The following is an 18,124-nucleotide window of genomic DNA, read 5'->3' as shown; positions in this document are numbered from 1 at the left end:
TTTATTGAGTAGCTATTTAGGTTCAATTACGTAGTCGTACTAACGTAAGAACTATAATAATTCTTAAGTTATCTAGGCCGAAATTCCGAAAAATTTCGGCCTTTCGTGATTCGGCCTTCTGTGACTGTTATTGAAATTCGTCCATTTGGATTTCGGCCATTCGTGATTCGGCCATTTGTGTTTCGGCCATTCGGTAGCCCGTAAAAACATCCTGAAGAATGAAATGGTTGGAAGGCAGTTTTCTAGCGGTCGTCAGGAAGTTCTGGTAGGCTCATTGTTTTATTGGTGGTTTTATTTAATTGGTCATAAAAACCACCGGAGAAACCTAATACAACTTAAAATTGTTACTTGGGACTTTATTGTTCTTATTCATTAATTATATATTTGCTGATTATTACGAACGTCGAGAAATTATTGTTTGTTGTCAATTTTGAGACACTGTAAATAGACTTGGAAATCCATCGTATGGAATGATTTCGAAATATGTTCATCTTCCCATCAACAAACACATCCTCGGCTAAGCCTCCTTTAAATTAGATTTGATGGTGCCTTTCGAGTACCGCTGATTGCCTCAAGCTGCCGACAAAACTTTGTATCTCCACTTGCCGCCAGATAGAGGAAAAAAAGATGTCTTAAATTATCGGCCTTTTAATGTATTTCCAACAGCCTAGACATGGGAAACACTTCATAGCGAGTGGCATCACTATGCAGTAGAGACAAACCCATAAAATGCGCTCCAAAATTATCAATAACGACGTCTTTATCTCCATACTGCCTTGCGCGTAGAGTGTGCACTACAATCCCGCAATATATTTCCATTTTATGTTAATGCATCTTCGGTTTATGTTCGCGGGTACGTACTACTAATTTGACAACCAGTGACGGCCCTAGTGGTGGTGCTGCATGCCATTCCAGTCATGTAAGGCAGCGACCATATGGAAATAAATTAACGGATTATACTCGTTAAGCGCTAGTTCGAAAGCCAGATTTATGTTTGCTCCGATTGATTACGTTGCTCACCTTTCAGCTTCCCATCCTGTCCGACCAAGGTCGGCAGCCAGCAATGCACAACGAACAACATTTTAACTTTTCCCATCATATCCATATCGTTTCAGTTGACGGCGGCTGGAGCTCCTGGGGACCTTGGACCGATTGCAAATGTCCCGGCCAACCGAAGCAAGGTCAGAAGCGGGCCCGCATGTGCAACAATCCGCTGCCGCTGAACAGTGGCGCCCCCTGCGTCGGCCACAACACCGAAACCACTCCGGACTGTTTGCCCTGCACAGGTAAGAGCACAGAGTCGTTGTTGAGGAGTGCTCCCGGGAGATAACATCGAAAAGCTTTCTGTTCGCCCGTCTCTTATAAGTTTATTTTCCAACTTGTATCCAACCAACTAGTCTTTGCCTTCAGTTTTCGGGGTCTTATGTGCTCTCCTATGCTTACACATTTAAGCTGATTGGATGCGTCTGCTTGTTGTCATTTCTGGCTGAGTTCGGTACTCACTCAGTGTGGTTGGGATCCATTTTAAGTTTCCTGAGTTTATGCAAATGTTGATTTTTCACTGGCTGCTTCAGCGATAACAGGGTTCTTCAAAATTAAATTGGTCGCAAAATTTTTGTTATTTCACTTCCATCAATTGTTTATTATTTACTTTGCTCTTCCACACATGGTAATTTTGAAATTATTTTTATTTGCTCTGCACTACTAAACTTTCTATCATCCTATTCCGCTAACATCTCCCTTCCTGTGCTTACACCACGCTATAATGTTCCACTATCATCAACGAACCACCATCCGTGCAAACCGCCACCGTGTCCTGCCTCGGCACGATAACGCCTCGTTTAACCTCAACACGTACACAGACGACACACAAATAGTTAATCCTAATGGATTCGAATTAAATGGTAAGGAATAAATTTAAATGCATTGGCCTTCTATTTTCTCAAAATTTGTGCTCGTGTGTGTATGTGTGTGTGTGTAAGTGAGTGGGCCCTAGACATGTCACTATGTCCCATATCAGAATCGAGGTTAAGGCTTTTACACTTTCTTCTAACCTTCGATAGAGTTTTCCCCACCCACTCCGACTGCGGTTGTGCCAGTCCCAGCAGTCACTGGGTTGATGTGTGAATCCTGCCTCCTTTAGACGTGAAGTTTATTTTCCATACAAAGTAAATGTGACATTCTCATTTTATTCTCCGTAGAATTTGGGATGCTACTTTCTTGCATGGTAGAACACTGTGTTTGTGTGGTTCTGGTACGTTGTCAGCCGCTCTGGTTTGTTAAAGAGAAAATTGCTTTGACAGTGTAAATTTGCAAACGTTTAGCTTGCTGAGGGAGAATTCAATTGCTCCTTTACATAAAATTAGATGATGTATGGATGGTGCATATGCTGCGTCGTATAACGTTGAAAATTACCGGGGAAACCAAACGGCTACTAGAAGTTCTATATTATCAACCTATTCTCGCAGTGTTTAGAAGATAAGACACGAAGTGGTTGTAAAATTGTTAGCATTATAGCGCTAGCTAGTATGTTTCATAAAGGATATTATGTTCATACGTGTTTGACTGTTGAAACTCCGTTTTGATTTTCTCGATGACTCCTCAAACAGTTTTATTTTCTACTAAGAAATTAAACTCATCGTGTACGGTCTCTTTAATCTTTATTGATTACTTCGAATTTTTCTTTCGCATGATTTTCATGCTATTCTCACGCACACCCGTGTTCCGTCATTATCAACACGAATGCACTTATTCCGTACGCTTAGCTTGTTGTAGAATCACTCCTGTATGATTTTATGTAGGTATGCACCATCGACCATCCAATGTACGCCTCACTCACTGTCGAGTGAATCAAAGAAACCTTACACATAAAAGCGTCACCCTCTTCGGACGGCAGCATATGATAGCTGGAAGCCGGAGCGCACTCGAACGTATCCCATTTCTCCGCCAAAGCTAATTTGCATAATTCGATTTTGCAGCCGGCCGCTGGTCGCCCTGGTCCGAGTGGAGTGAGTGTGGCCCAGACTGTACCCAGACGCGGCAACGGGCCTGCATCGGCGGACCCATCATGGCGTCGTCCTCGGCTGCAGCCGCCCTGGTGGCCAATTCGACCGGCAGCAACGACAAACAATCACCGTACGACTCTAGCACCATCAACTGCGTCGGCAAGAGTCTCCAATCGGCCAAATGCTCCGGCGGGACGTGCAACTACAGCGTTGAAGGTAGGTGGTTTGTTATCTACTGTGTGGCAAATCCGCACGGCTCAGCCCTCCAGGGTGTAGTAGTAGATTGGCGAAACAGAAAAATAACATCGAATTCCCAGTTTATGCTGTCACTATCAGCACAGCAGCACGGTTAAACATTTCAATTTGAAACAATATCATCAACGTCTAGATTGCCACTGAGGGCCCCGAATGGCAAGGCTGGACTCGCCGGAATAGATGCCAATTTACATAAATTTCCACTAGTGTATAGCCGACAAATTTGAAGTAGTTTTTGTTCCACAAATTGCGCAAAACGAATTCGTTTGGCCACACTGTCCGACGAGGCCTTTCACCCGAGTGTTTCCACTGATGACATCCTGTCCTACCGAACGGACAACGTTCATCACACGGACTCTGATCGTCCCGACCAGCATAAAGCGAAAAGAGAACCGTTGATTTATGGCAACGTTTATCACTCATTTGCATAATTTTTTGAGCAAACACTTTTCCCATGCCGCCCAGCACCCGTTCTGTGCATCGCTTTTGGATTTTGAAACCTTCCGTCTACTGGCGATCATTGTGATGATGGTGGTTTTCATGCGATTTTCCTTCGCTTTTCTCTTTGCATTTCATTGCGAACACTTTGAGAAATGTGACAAAAAAGGACGCATTCTCTGGCTACCACCACCACCACCAGCACCGTCATCCTCAACCGAACACCGAGACAGAAAACAGCATCATTAGGTGGGCTTTCCCTTCGGAGATCCATTAATGCACTCTAATTGGGGTGCCGGCGATTGTTGACAAAAACATTCACACGATTGTCGTCGTCGTGGTGCGCGGGGCAAGAAGAGATGAATGCGCCCGGAACCTCGGCGAGAGCGATGTGGGCATCGCATCGCATCGTCAGAATGATAAATTGGTCGGGATTAAAAATACTTATTGATCTGGAAAAGGGCGGTCTCCTTTCGAGTGGGGGTAGGGTAATTTGCGCTTGCTAAGTGCACAGAAACGGAAGCACAAGTCGCTGAGCTGGTTGTGATAAATCCCTAATGGAAATATTTTGATAGCAGCAGTCTTCTCCGGCGGAAACTCGTCAAGCTGGATTATTCTAGTTTAATTGCACAATTTCAGAGCCATCAAGAAAGTGCAAAAATTATAAATTTTTGTCAACATTTCAAATTTCTAAGAAACGAAAACTTAACAGTGTTTTCGTTGATTTTAAAACTTCCAAATCACAATAATTTAACGTTTGCTGACTGATCAGTACAGTTGTTGAAAAAGATGGCATCATTTCTGTTCCACCCTCTCTTTTGCGAGACAGATGAAACCCGATCCAAATGAAGCATAACAATCTGTAAATAACATTTGCTTACTTAACTTGCAAACGACGGGGATATGTTTGACAAACAATCATTATCATAAATAAATGTGTTCTAGCTGAGCCTTTCGTTTCGGGTCTAGGCAGGCAGCAATGATATGAGTCCATGAACCAGGCTGCACTTTTGTGGATTTACTATATGGGCACAGAGCATGTCCTCTGATATGGCATCCGGCTGGGCTAAAAGATGGCGATGGTGTTTACCGTATCCATCACCCGACATGAACATGACAAACATTTAGCTACCCTACCATCTTCAAGCCACTGCGGCGGTAAACCGATACTAAGTAATCCATTAATTGAAAAAAATTATCGAATTAAAATCGGATCCTTTCAGAATCAATTAAAGTATTAACGGGCATTCATTGGAGTCGAATTTCAAAGCTGCCGGAACAAAATAAAATAAATTTTTCCGTAGGAAATCCTCTTCAAGTTTTATGTTGACTTTCCTCTCACTTAAAACGAAGAAAATAACCATTTAAGTACAACGGCAACCGGTCTGAAATCTCAGACATCCTAAGGCGGGTGGAAAGCTCGCAAGCGGCAATAATTCCGGCAGAGGCAATATCAGTGTCAGAGCTTTTAATTTGCACCTCCGGGGTTGCACGCTTATTAAGCGCGCCGTTGTCCACTTTTTAATAAGATTACAACGCCCGGCCCGAGTCCGATGATGCTCTGTGCTGGCCAGCGAAAGCGAAAGTGACAGAGCAAGCACACAGCAATGGAACGTGATGAGATAGGTAGATGGCGAGGGTAGATCGTTTCGCGTGCCGTAAAAATCAAAATCCAACGTAAAATTGGCCAACGTAAATTTGATACGAGACCAAAACCAAGCCCGGTTGGTAACGAGGAAAAGGTCTTTTTTTATTGTGGGATTCGTTTTCATTGGGATGGTCTCGAATTACGAAGAGCAAATACAAGGAAAACTGGAAAAAAAAATGTGTTTGCGATTGCTTAACTTGCTTAATAAAACCAATAAGCTTCTTGGGATTGAGTTTCCATACAGAGTATGGAGTTAATATGAGCCACTTGCTTTGCTCATGAACTTTCAAGTTCTGAATTGCAAAAGCGGCAAATGTCAGTTAAGACCTTGCCAACTCTCTTTAAATAGTAAAGAGAGGGACAATGTCCGGTGAGAAGTTTCGTGATTGTGAGCAGTTCACTACGCGTTATGGCAAGTAGTATTTCAACTACTGCAGAGTCTGGGTCGATAAACTGTTTAGCTTGTCTACTACCCTGCGCTTTATATAACCCTTGATAGCTTTCCCCAATTAGTAATTCGTCTTTGACAGCGGATATCGAAGTGCCCAGGAATGGTTCGAGGCCAATAAACTCCTGAGCTGATCTAGGCTGAGCTAAGCTGTCAGCAAGCTCATTGCCCTCGATTCCACAGTGCCCAGGCACCCAGAATAGTGAAACTTTGTTCTGGCGGGAGAGTTCCCTTACACTTGTGCTGCACTTCAAAACTAATTTGGATGCACATTTAAAGTACTTAAGAGCCAGAAGTGCAGCCTGACTGTACGTAAAGAGACCGATTTTCGCATATCTATACTTTCGTTTTAGACATATCTCGGCTCAGATGTATATTACTATACTTCCTCATGAAAAACGGAGGGTCATTTGCCCAGTGGAAGAGCCTCCTTTGGATACTTTAGTTCCGTAGGCACTGGAACCTATGTTGATCCATCTGTAAAGAAATGGTACCGGATGGAAGAACGGGTCCTCCATTGTTCCATGTAGTGCGATCTGTTTCGATCTCCCCAGGTTTTGCCAAAAAGTGAACCGCATGCCCAGATGGCTGTAGCTGCTTTCTTGACAGCATAGTCTACGTATCATAGTCATAGGTGTGTAATTCAGTTCTGTGTACGTTCCAAGATAATACCCAGATATTTAACTTCATTGCTGAAGCTCAGTCTGACGCCATTCAGTGTAGGGGAAATAAGATTGGTTGGTTTATTAGGATTTTTTAAACGCAAGGCGTTCATTCGAATAGGGAGAATAAAAGTATGTCTCCTCTGCCTAGTAAATGGTATCACGACTGTTTTGGTGCGGTTTATATTGAGCCCCACTTGCACCTCCGAAAAGTGGTATTTAGAGCTCCTGGCATACGACTAAACACCATTGCGTCAAATTTACCTCCGACAATGAGTACTACGTCGTCGGCGTACGCAATGACCTCATAACCACACTCTGTGATAGCTTGTGCAAGAGTGCGTCGGCCACCAATGACCAAAGCAAGGGGGAGTGAATTGGATGGGACTTTAAGGATCCATACTGTTTAACAGCAACCCTATTTTGTTCCCTGGTGAGACCATTATTGTAAAACGCGTGTCTGATTTAGACTCCTTATCTAGTAGCCTGGACATTGAGAATTAAACGAGTGCAGAAGAAATTCATTCGCACAGAACTACGTGTCTCCCGTGGTGTCATCCTGTGAATCTTCCTTCGTATCCTGAACGATATCACCTTATCGGTCTAGATACTTCAGAACGACGCAGAAAAATCCAGCAAACTGTACTTGTCGCCAAGGTGTTGGACGAAGAAATCGACTCACCGAATATTCTTTCATTTCCTGGCTTTCCTGCTCCTTAGCGTTCTCTTCGTTCCGTTGGATTACTGCAACCTGAATCGCATCGTACAGCATTTGGATAAACCTATCACCTAGTTATACGAATTTGGTGAATCCTCTAACAAATTTTATCAAAGAATTGTCAATTGTGGTATTATATAATGAGACTGTAATTTTTGTATTTAGTTTAATTAGAATTAAGTGATTGACCATGAAATGTTGACTTTAAATTATGTAATTAGCTATTTGATACATTGTAAAAAATGGTGAGGTTTTTATGCCTCGAAGAGAATGGCCTCTACTAGGCTTTTCCCCATTCAATCCATTAAGACCGAACAGGTCAGATGGATATAATCAAATAATAAATAAATAACAGTAAACGATTGACAGCATTGCTTGAATCCAGCTCATTGTCGGTTGGTCAGTTCCTTTGTTAACGAGAGCGAAGGACGTGTTGTCGAAAGCGCCTTCAATATCAAGAAAAGCACAAAATGGTGTCTCTTCAGTGTCACTAGGTAGTGAAGTGCGGTTTCCTTAGATTTACCGCATTGGTAAGAATATTGCTTGCCATGCCGAGGAGAGTTCTTTAAAAACTCGTTACGGAAGTGATTTGCCATCATGTTGAGAAGCGTTGATGTCAGACTAATTGGTCTGAAAACTTTTGGCATGGTTTTATCTTTTTTACCTGCCTTAGGTATGAACACCACCCTGACTTTCCACCAGCTTGCCGGGACACGTCCCAACGTAAAGCTGGCATGAAAGAGGACATTATATTGCACGGACATTGGTTCAAAGGAGCGAAAAAGCAAAGCCATGGGTATAAACGTCCTTTAGAATTTGACCTTGCTTTATCGACAGACTTCGCAGCCGGTTATTAGAGTACAGAAAAATTACGGAGCTAGTGCAAAAATTCTATTGACTTTATAGCGGCACCGCCAAGCCGAGATTCGAACATACAACGACTGGCTTGTTAGGCCAGCATCGTACCCCAGAGCTAACTGGGCGAGCAAAGAGCGGCTTCAAAGGAGCTAAGTGCCCAATTGATTGAAGCCTCCGTAAACAGTAGACGTGCAAATAGAACCGACTCGATGACTCAACTTGCTGCTGCCCGTCGACGTCGCTTCCAGTGGCACCGTCGAATCAGGGAAATGCGTGTTCATAAGAATCTCCAACGTTTTCTAGTAGTAACAATGAGATTGCCATCCTCTTTTTTCAATTGCCCTATGCCATTGTTATAGTCCTTGGCTAACCCTTTTCGGAATCGCACCGCCTCAGGCAGAGTCTGGATGCTCTCGCAAAGCTTAACTCTCTTTTTGGCTTTGCGAAGCTCTGCGTTGTATTTGGTGAGAGATGCCCTATAGGTAAAGTGACCAGATTTTTTTTGGATGAATGCGGGACATATTGAATGGCTTATTTGCTAAATCGGTTCGGTAGTAAAGATGGGATCATTTAGAAATTGGGCACTTCATTTTAGCGATAGCGGCGCTCCCAGTGGCTGTGGATGCTAGCTCCTGTTAGCGTTGTATTATTTGTAACAGTTCTGCTCGGTATAATTTTTTCACAGTTTAAAGGTCGAAACCACGTTCGATCATCCATCATGCATGAGGAGAAATGGAAGTAATTGTGTGCGGTCACCTGCAGAATCCGCCAGCGTCGGCTAGGGAACTGGCGGGACTGACGAATTATCATAAAAGAGCTGTGGTGTGCTGGTGTGAGTAATTGAGGGGTGCAAGGAAACTCTCAGGGCTGTCCGCAAGGCGCAGGCCAGACGTTGGAGTTGAACTCTTGATCGTCAACTGCGGTTGAGGGTCATTTTAGAAGTCAAGGTTGATCTCAGTATCACGGATTGTGCTTTGGCGAAAAAACTGAATACTCACCGCTGTACTGTATGGCGAATTCGTCTCGGAATGGCTACAAGTGTTACCGAGCAAGTGGGGAGCCCACAGAAGCCTAAAACAATAAACAAAGGCTAGAATGCGGTCTCGTGGGCTGTGCGGTCGGGTAGTGACGAAACGCGATGCATGTGTCTGACTCGATGATGAATAAGCTTTAGAGAAGACCGATTTCAACCAAACCCAGGGGTTAAATTCTTCATGCTCAGGCTCGCAGTAGAGTTCGTAGCAGATTCGAGATTGGTTTTGGGGATGGGTTCGTGATAAAAGCTCATGACTTGGCAAGGGATCTGCTTCATTGGCATCCGTGTGAAAACCAATATTTTGTGACGGATAAGAATTCGGAGATACACAGGGGAAGGTGCCTCACCTGGCGGTTTCAGTCCCATGATAACCTGCCGCAGTTTCAGCATGAATGCTACAATGGACAACAGGTTTTGTCTTAGGATGGCAAGCCACCTAAGTAAGTCGGTAAGCTACAATGGACAATGGACTTCTGTTCATCTCAAAAGCGCTGAGTGCACCAAATTGTAATCAAGCGAAAGCTGCAGATGAAGAGAACAGTGATAAGTTCGTGGTGCCGCCTGGCCGAGGCCATGACTGCGGGAGGTTGTGCACCAGCTGACGAGTGGTGTCAGCAGTAGGTTTTTTCATGCAATGTAACATAGTTTCGTATGTTTCATCCTTAGAAACGATTTCGATTAAAAAATTAATCAATGCAGGACACTTTTCGGGACGCTTAGTAATCCGGGACAAGTCATCCAAATCCGGGACAATCCCGCATAATCCGGGACATCTGGTCAGCCTACCTATAGGCCTCCCAATTGGACGTGCTTTTAGCCCTGTTGAATAGACGCCTAGCCTCCCGACGAAGGCTACTACACGGTTCATTCCACCAGGGTACGTCACGGCAGACTGTCCGCGTCATTAACGGACAGTTAGCGGTAAAAGCAATAATGAGCCTACTCTGTAGAGTGTAGGTCATTGGCTGCAACGTCCAAGTCAGTTGGTTCGCGTATATTAATATAACAGAAGTTCCGAGAGTTACCCAGATGCTCTCTGAACGACCACCAGTTGGTTTTCTGTATTGTTATCTCCTGAGAGAGTTTGCCTCAATATCGAAAACGATATGCTTACTATGGTCTGATAAACTAGGTTCATTAGAGACATGGTAGTTTTTAAGCTAGAAGTGCTGCACAGAGTAAGTTCTTGGACCTCATCTCTGGTAGCATTAACAAAAGTGGGAACGTTCCCTTACATTGACCTTTTTTGCAGTTAAGTCGTCAAGTAGGTACTCACCCCTATTATTTATATCCGTGCTGCCCCAAATCGTGTGATGGGCGTTGGTATCGCAGCCGATCAGGCGCGGGACGTTGATGCCCTGCAGCACCGCACGAGAGCGGCTACCTCGTACTTCTTTCGTTAGCAGAATTGCAGTCCTTGGTTTGGACTGCGTGTTAGAGTAGATTAACTTACCGTAGTTTCTTCTTAGGCCGAGAACTCTCGTGCCGTGAACCCAAGGTTCTTGAATGAAGGCAACTGTTCGCTGCTGGCTTACGAACCTCCATCCAAGGACACTGGAAGCGCCCTTGGCTGTTACTGGGTTGCCGACCTTGACAGAATCGTTAGACTCGGAAACTGACGGACTCCCTGCTTCCCTACATCAGAGGGCTTCGGTGGCTGCAGTCGACTGGAGACCGAATTACGGCCGGCGCTTTTTGGTCGATTCTAAGATGTGCGAGCGGTTGGCGATTGATGTAGAGCTCCCTTTCGGGAAACCTTCCGAAACTGCGCAACCGTTGCCGGCGTGCCTGAAGCAGATGGTTGCGAAATTTCCTCTGGAGGTTGCCCCACACGTACCTTCACTGCTCCTGGCGCAGAGCTCCCCAATCGACAGTTGATCGCTCCTCGGCCAACCTATCGCATGCGAGCCCTGCCGAACATATAGTTCAGCATGAAGCCCTGCTTGATAATCAACGAAGCTGACAGAGGGTTTATCTCCAACGCCAGTTCGACGTTGTTCCCTGTCACACTGCGACGAAATACTCGCCACGTTTATGTAGAGAAGCCGTCGTTCTGATTTTAGAGCAGACGGACCACGATGCTCGAAAAATACCCCTTGAACACAAGGGGCCTTGGGAAGTCCTTCATGGTGTATGTTCGTAGCAGCGCTTCTTCCCACGGCTTGAGGGTTGGTACCGTAGTTTCCAGCCATCTTACTGTCTTCACGTCGGTACAAACTAGGAGCAGGTAACCGTTCTTGAGCTGACGGCTCTTAAATTTTGGCCGTATGGCTTGAGAATCCTGTACCACAATGCAGTTCAGGATTTCATTGCGAATAGACGTAAGTTGTGCCCCATCATCGTCTGGTTGCGTCTCCAGATCGGGAAGATTATCCGTTCGACTTTCCACTCTCCTTTTTGGCGAACTTAGGATCAGCGAAAAGACTGAAGGTCCTCCGTACAGTGAGTCTCTGTCGAGGTTGAAGACTTCCTCTATCTCTTCCTCCTTCGTTCGACTAATTGCGCGCGATTCCATAACATCGCGCGCAATGAAGTCCTCTAACTTCATTGGTACCGGCTTTGGGAGGCACTTGGTGGCTAGAAGTTTTGATTTTTTTTATCCATAAAAAAGTCCCACGAATTGAGGGAAAAGGAAAGTCCGCCACATCAGAGCCCCTCATGATGCGGTAAGGGCATATTGCTGTGAACGGCGCCCTGGTACTCCACAGGCTCCGTTTGCGGCTGAGTATGAATAACAGCTCTTAAAACCATTCTACTCTTAGGGGCTTTGGACCCTCTGCTCTGGTTCTCAGAATTTGTAGGTTCATTCGAACAAGTTCCAACCGAGATCCGTCATTTGCAGGCGGAGAGTCAGCATTCGTATGATGTGATATAAATTGAAATATAAATTTTTCAGTACCTATCGATTTCAAAACAAAACTGTCTGTATTGATTCTAACGAAGAAGAGGGCGCATGGTTACTCATTTATTTCTACAACGTCTACGCCAACTACAATTTTTTTAAATCAATCCAATTCAATTTGAAAAATTCCAATAAACTTTCTGTAACCTAGCCAAGTAGTCGGTTTACAATGGATGCCGTATTTGTTTAAAAGTACACAGTGGTGTTGAAAGTGTATTATTTGCACCACCGGTGTTTCGATGTTTTCGGTAAAAACAAAAAACGAGTGGTTCTGGTTCTAATGTCAGAGAAATTTCACTATCAATTACTTAGGCTATGTACTTACAAAACATACGGTTATGATCGGAAGAACAAAAGTTTACATCTAGTTTATTTAATCAATCTTATTGAAAGTTTCATTATTGGCGCTTATCGCTAGCATCGTAAGATGCTAAAACTGACAATAACTTCGTTGCAGCCCGTTTCAGCATTTTCTTCAGTCCAAGCCCGATTGAAGTTGTTAAACATTCTTCCACTATATCAATCAACCTTCGGATACCATTTATAACCCTCGTGCATTGTGCAATTTCAATCGACATCGCAAGCGAATTTGTTGCCAAAGACATCGATCGATCGCCCCGAGCAGTATAGCGTCATTCACTACATTGCACTGTCCTGAACCCAGCGCCAGCATCATTATTCTTCGAAATGACACACTTATTACGTAACTAACACATAAAGTAACTGCACATGGTTGCTCCCTTTCAGCAGTCAATCGAGCATCAGCAGCAGCCGAAAACGACTCTCGTCAAATTCGAACGAAATAATTAATGATACGACGAGGAGCAGAAGTATGCATGCACACAGTGTGCATGCTTCGTGCCGATTCCTTTTTTTTATGCCAGCAGCCGAGAAGGCGTCGATGGCACGCCATCAAATCATTTTTAGACACCATAAATTTCTGTACATGGCATTTATTACATTTATTAATCCACGCTTCCGCATTTGGTGTATCGTGCCGGAAGAAGCATTCCGCTTTTCGTTTAGTGATGGATTTTTCGCCGACACTAAGCGATGCCGGCTGGTAGGATTCGATGTGATAATGGATTCCAAAATCCACCCGTGGCCATGCCGCCACCAGCTCGGAGCGTGGCAGCAAACTTTCGAACTGTGCAGCTGACAGCGGCAAGGATCCAGAGAGAGAGAAAAAAATGTGGCACCACTTGACTTGATTCATGCATCAGGACGATGGCCGTAGCCGGAAACTGTCAGATAAATATAAGTGGAACAAATCCAGATGGATGCAGTAACGAATGACAGTTGATGAACCTTGATTATTTATATTCGCTTGGCTAATGGGGGCGAAAAGCGTGATATATTGTGCTTTCTGGAGGAAAATGCGAAACCAACATCAGTTATTCTATTTACATGTTCGTCACATGAATTTGTTTCACTTAAAGCTTAAGTGAATCCTCCGCCTTTTTTCTGTTTTGTTCGACTGAGAATAGCGAGAACAAATACTCGACATTCGATGGGCATGACGTACAAGGATTTATCCAAGACATTTTCACTCTTCATCGCTTCCGGGTTCGTTGGTCTTCTTGATGGGAAGAAAAAAACAGACATTTCCCCCTGTTAATGGTAAAACTTTTCCGGCCGCTCGGCTCCGGCAAAAGGAAAAAGATGATAAATTGGCTTTTATTCAAATTGTTTTATGTTTGAGGTTGCCAAACCACGCTCTCCGAAACGCCAGTTTGGCTAAATATGGTCAAACGTTGAACCTCAATAACCCTAGGGTTATTTGCGTTCCGGAGTGGAAATCTGCGACTTTGTCTGTATGGCATATTTTTATGGGTTCTTTGCGTTATGACGGATCTCACTTTACTTGATGGAAGCATAACGCACAACCGTACCGTGCCGAGCTCTGCAAGTCGAACTTTGTCGACCGAACCGACCAACCCAAGAGAATCAAAAGTGGGTACAAAATTGAATAATGACATCAATACACAAACGCCGCGAGGGTTGATTTCGTTACACTTGGACCATAAAGTGCAAACAACATATTACGAGCATGAATACGGGATAACGATGGCGATACATTCGTCCTCGTTTGCGTTATTCACGTACGGATTCGGTGCTGCTCTGGGAAACCCCGGCGACGAAGTTTGAACTGTCAACCAGACTGTAGCAAATGGGTTCATCAAATATTCAAATACAAGAGAGAGAGAGAGACAGACAGACTGGCTGACGGGCCCGGCGCGGTTGAGTTGTATGTAGGTACCTACGTATATACCGGTTTCTGTTCGACACTGGGTTTTGTTCTATGCACAGGATGCGGTGCTGCAAGGTGACACGTCCATTGCCAGTCGAGAATTGTGGTTACCTTCAGGGTAGCATGTGTAACTGGATACCGTTGTTGCCGTCACTTGGAACCGCTTAGAACAACAGCGTCGTCATTGTGCCTAGCTAGGTTGATGCATTTATTGACACCGAGAACGGGAACAGCTCGGGGGAAATTTGCAGGTGTTAGGCGAAAGGATACGTTTGCTTGCTGTGAGCAGTTAGTAGATTCAATTTAGTAAGACTTCTAATGCTGCATAATCAGTAACTGGCTGCTACATGCCCGGCACAAAGGAAAACAATTGTAAGTTGTACAGCGCGGTGGCAGAACATGAACCTTCATCACGTTGTCCTCATTGGTTGGCTGAAAAGGACAGCTGATTGAAAACATTCAAACGCAGACAGTAGAGTAAAACATTACATTTCAACTCTCTTGTAGTGAGTATTATATTTCATTCGATGATAAAAATGAAATTATGTTAGAATCAATACAAATGTGATTAACGGACGTTACGTTAAAAATTGTCGACTTGAGCTTGACGTAGGGTTTATTTCTAATTCCCGTCGTAGTAAGTAAAGCCATTCTAATTTTCATCATTTGTTGGATGGATTTAATGAATACTCCAAAAGTTCTTGTGCTGATTTAACTAAAACACACTTACCTTCCGATCCGTGCACTTTGAATTCACTAAAAAGCGATCATTAAAGCATTTTATTGAAATTATGCAACTGACTTACAAGCCGTCCATCAAAAGTTTTCATCGTCCGAACTAAAAATCACAACAATGTTTACGAAGCTAACGCGCATGTATTTGTGTAGGACGGCATGACAAATGTTATTCTGCAAAATTTCTGCAGGTCAGGCAAGTTTTCCTGGCTGTAGAATAACGACAATGCCTTGCGCGCGTTATTTACATTTATGCAATCATAAAATTAAATTAAAACGATTAGTCGACATTTTCATCTTCGTCGCACGAATAAACGTAGGAAATTTGGCTGGTAGGACTTCTTTAATGATAAAAAGCATTTAAATAGATCTCAGCTCACTTTGATTGATCGCGTATGATAGACAACAAACTAAAATATAAGCGAATAACTAGTTTGGCATTGTGTGTCATAAAAATGCTGATATTTTTAATAATTTGTGTTGGATAGGACGGGAATAGGCAATTACGACGAAGCAGCAACATACCCTATTACTTTTAATCGTACATTTAAAAAACATGAACACCCCTCATTTTGCAAGTGTGTGTGTGTGTGTGTGTGAGTGTGTAATTCTACAGTTTCAGGAACACTGACACATAACAACTAAACCAGCATTCCGGAAATTTTAACAAGAGTTTTAGACAGTTTGGAGTCCCATTCCAACGCTGTAAATCTATGCAGAATACAATAGTATCCGGTAACTTTGCAATACACAATATTATAGACGCCATGTTATTCGATTGGTACGCGCTTTGACATTTCGATTGGTACAGCGTGCTGCAACCTTGTCTTACTTTATACGATAGGGCTTCATTCGTACGTCGTGTAGCGGACTCGTTAATGTTGGCCAAATGCACCACCACCCAAGTTCGTCGTCGGTCTGGATCTGTCCAGAAATCGACAGCTGGAAGCGGCGCCGACTACAAAAAGAATGTCGTCTAAAGAGAGCCTTTAAAGGTCCTCTTCGTCCGAAATGTCGCCAACAACTGTCGTCTACAAGTTGCTTACTTACCTAATTGGCCTGACGTCTTATGACAAGCCCTGCGTAGCATAATATCTCCATCTATTCCGGTCCATGGCAGTATGTCTCCAGTTCCGCGAGCACCCGATTCTCGTCAGATCTCGCTCCACCTGGTCTTGCCACCTTGCTCGCGGTGTCCCTCTTCAACTTCTTGCTACCGGATTCGATACGAACACTATTTTTTCAGGATAGTTGTCCGGCATTCTAGCAACATGTCCTGCTCAACGTATCCGTTCAGCTTTAATCACAGACGCGCGAGATCGTGGTTCATTCTCCGCCTCCATATAGAACGGTGCACGCAGCCAAGGATGGTTCTTAAGACTCGCCGTTCGAAGAATCCCAATGCTCGTAGGTACTCTTCTAGCAGTGTCCACGTTTGGTGCCCGTAGAGGACAACCGGTCTAATTATCGTTTTGTACAGTGTGCGTTTGTGCAGCATTTTGTACGGGGGCTCAGATTGATCGACCGCAAGTGTTTGTGGAGTCCGTAGTAGGCCCGATTTTCGCCGATAATATGCCTTTTAATCTCACGACTGGTATTGTTGTCCTCTGTTGTCAGTGAGCCAAGGTGTACAAATTCATCGACTACCTCAAACTCATCCACTGCTCAATCTTCTCAGCGTAGCCAGCAAAGCATAAAAATTGATTGGATTTATTGAAAATTGTGTTCCACATTTCGATCGCCGCTAGTCTTATAACACCTTCAAGCGCAATATTGAATAGCAAGTAAGAACGACCATCTCCTTGTCGAAGTCCCCTGAGAGATTCGAATGGGTCCGACAATCCACCCGAGATTCTCCCACAACACTGGATCCCATCCATCGTAGCCATGATAAGTCTAGTAAGCTTACCCGCAAAGCCGTTTTCGCCCAAAATTTTCCACAGCTCTCGTCGGTTTACACTGTCATATGTGGACGGAAGATGACTTGGGACAGCACTTTGTAGGTCGCATTCAGGATAGTGCTCGCTCGGTAGTTTTCACAATCCGGCTTATCGCCTTTCTTGTAGATAGGGCAAATAACCCCGTCTTTCCAACACTCCAGTAGTCATTCCGTATCCCAAATTCTGATTGATGCATGTTGATGTTGATGCAAATAGCCGGCCATCTTGTCCGAGCCCATTTCAATGAGTTCCGCTCCAATGCCATCCTTTCCTACTGATTTGTTGTCCTTCAGCCGCTGGATGGCTTCATTAACTGCCCTTGTCGATGAGGGTGGCACATCTTCGTTGCTTGCTACACCAATGTGGTCACTGCCTCCACTATCACGGTCTTCCACCTGCACGCCATTCAGGTTCTCATCGTAATGCTGCTTCCAGCTTACGACCGAGCGGTGACGTAGGTCAAGATACCTCCATCTTTATCTCTGCACATTTTGGCCCACGGTACAAAGCCTTTGCGAGATTCGTTGAGTCTCTGCCGTGGTGGCTCTATGCAGCATTTGTACGCGTGCTGCGTTCTTCTCATCCAATATCTGGCGACACTCCTCGTCAAACCATTCGTTAAAAGGGGCTTCATCCAGCTGGCCCTCTTTCGACAGCGTGATTTCGAGAGATAACAGGTAGCTTTCGGCGACATCCGGTTGCTTCAGTCGTGCTAGATTATACAATCAGTCGTCCACAAGTACATCGTGCGAAGAGACAAGTCAGACTGTCGATTTATAAGAAGGTAGTGACTACAAATCGCGATGGTAAACAAAACAAGATGACTAAAATACAATCCCGAAAGCTATAGAAGAGAATGCTGGCGAAGTTCGATTGGCTGCTGATGGACAACGAAACGTCAAGGTACACTTTCAACCGTTTTCTGGGCAGGAGTTTTATACGGCAACCGGAAGGTGAAAGATGGCAGACATTTTCTAGTATAAGAAACTGTCGAAGTTTGCTAAGAAATATCTGGTTTGGCAGGCTATATGTGTTTTTGGAAAGGGAGTATAAGTCTGATGCCAAGAATGATTAATTTGATGAACTGGAAAATTTTCGAAAAAAGGGCTGTGCAATGGCAGATGGGGTTTGCACCCACGCTATTTGGGTTGGTACCCGAATGTTTTACTAACTAAACTACTGCCGCCCGTTATATTAGGTAGTACCTAGCCGAGGAGCAAGACACTTC

The 18,124-nt window shown here is 44.2% G+C and overlaps 1 protein-coding gene across 1 annotated transcript in view; it reads left to right on the top strand.

Moving 5' to 3' along the window:
- LOC128742688 (netrin receptor unc-5-like) overlaps window positions 1-18,124 on the top strand; it is a 297,884-nt gene that overhangs the window by 81,686 nt on the left and 198,074 nt on the right. The window contains exons 6-7 of the mRNA XM_053839127.1: window positions 1,116-1,286; window positions 2,979-3,221. Of these exons, the coding sequence (XP_053695102.1) occupies window positions 1,116-1,286; window positions 2,979-3,221 (414 nt within the window). The remainder of the gene's footprint in view (window positions 1-1,115; window positions 1,287-2,978; window positions 3,222-18,124) is intronic.

This window comes from Sabethes cyaneus, chromosome 3 (genome assembly GCF_943734655.1).
Source record: "Sabethes cyaneus chromosome 3, idSabCyanKW18_F2, whole genome shotgun sequence".
In the NCBI taxonomy this organism is placed as follows: domain Eukaryota; kingdom Metazoa; phylum Arthropoda; class Insecta; order Diptera; family Culicidae; genus Sabethes; species Sabethes cyaneus.
The sequence above is the reverse complement of the archived record's forward strand: the minus strand, read 5'-3'. Positions and strand labels throughout refer to the sequence as shown.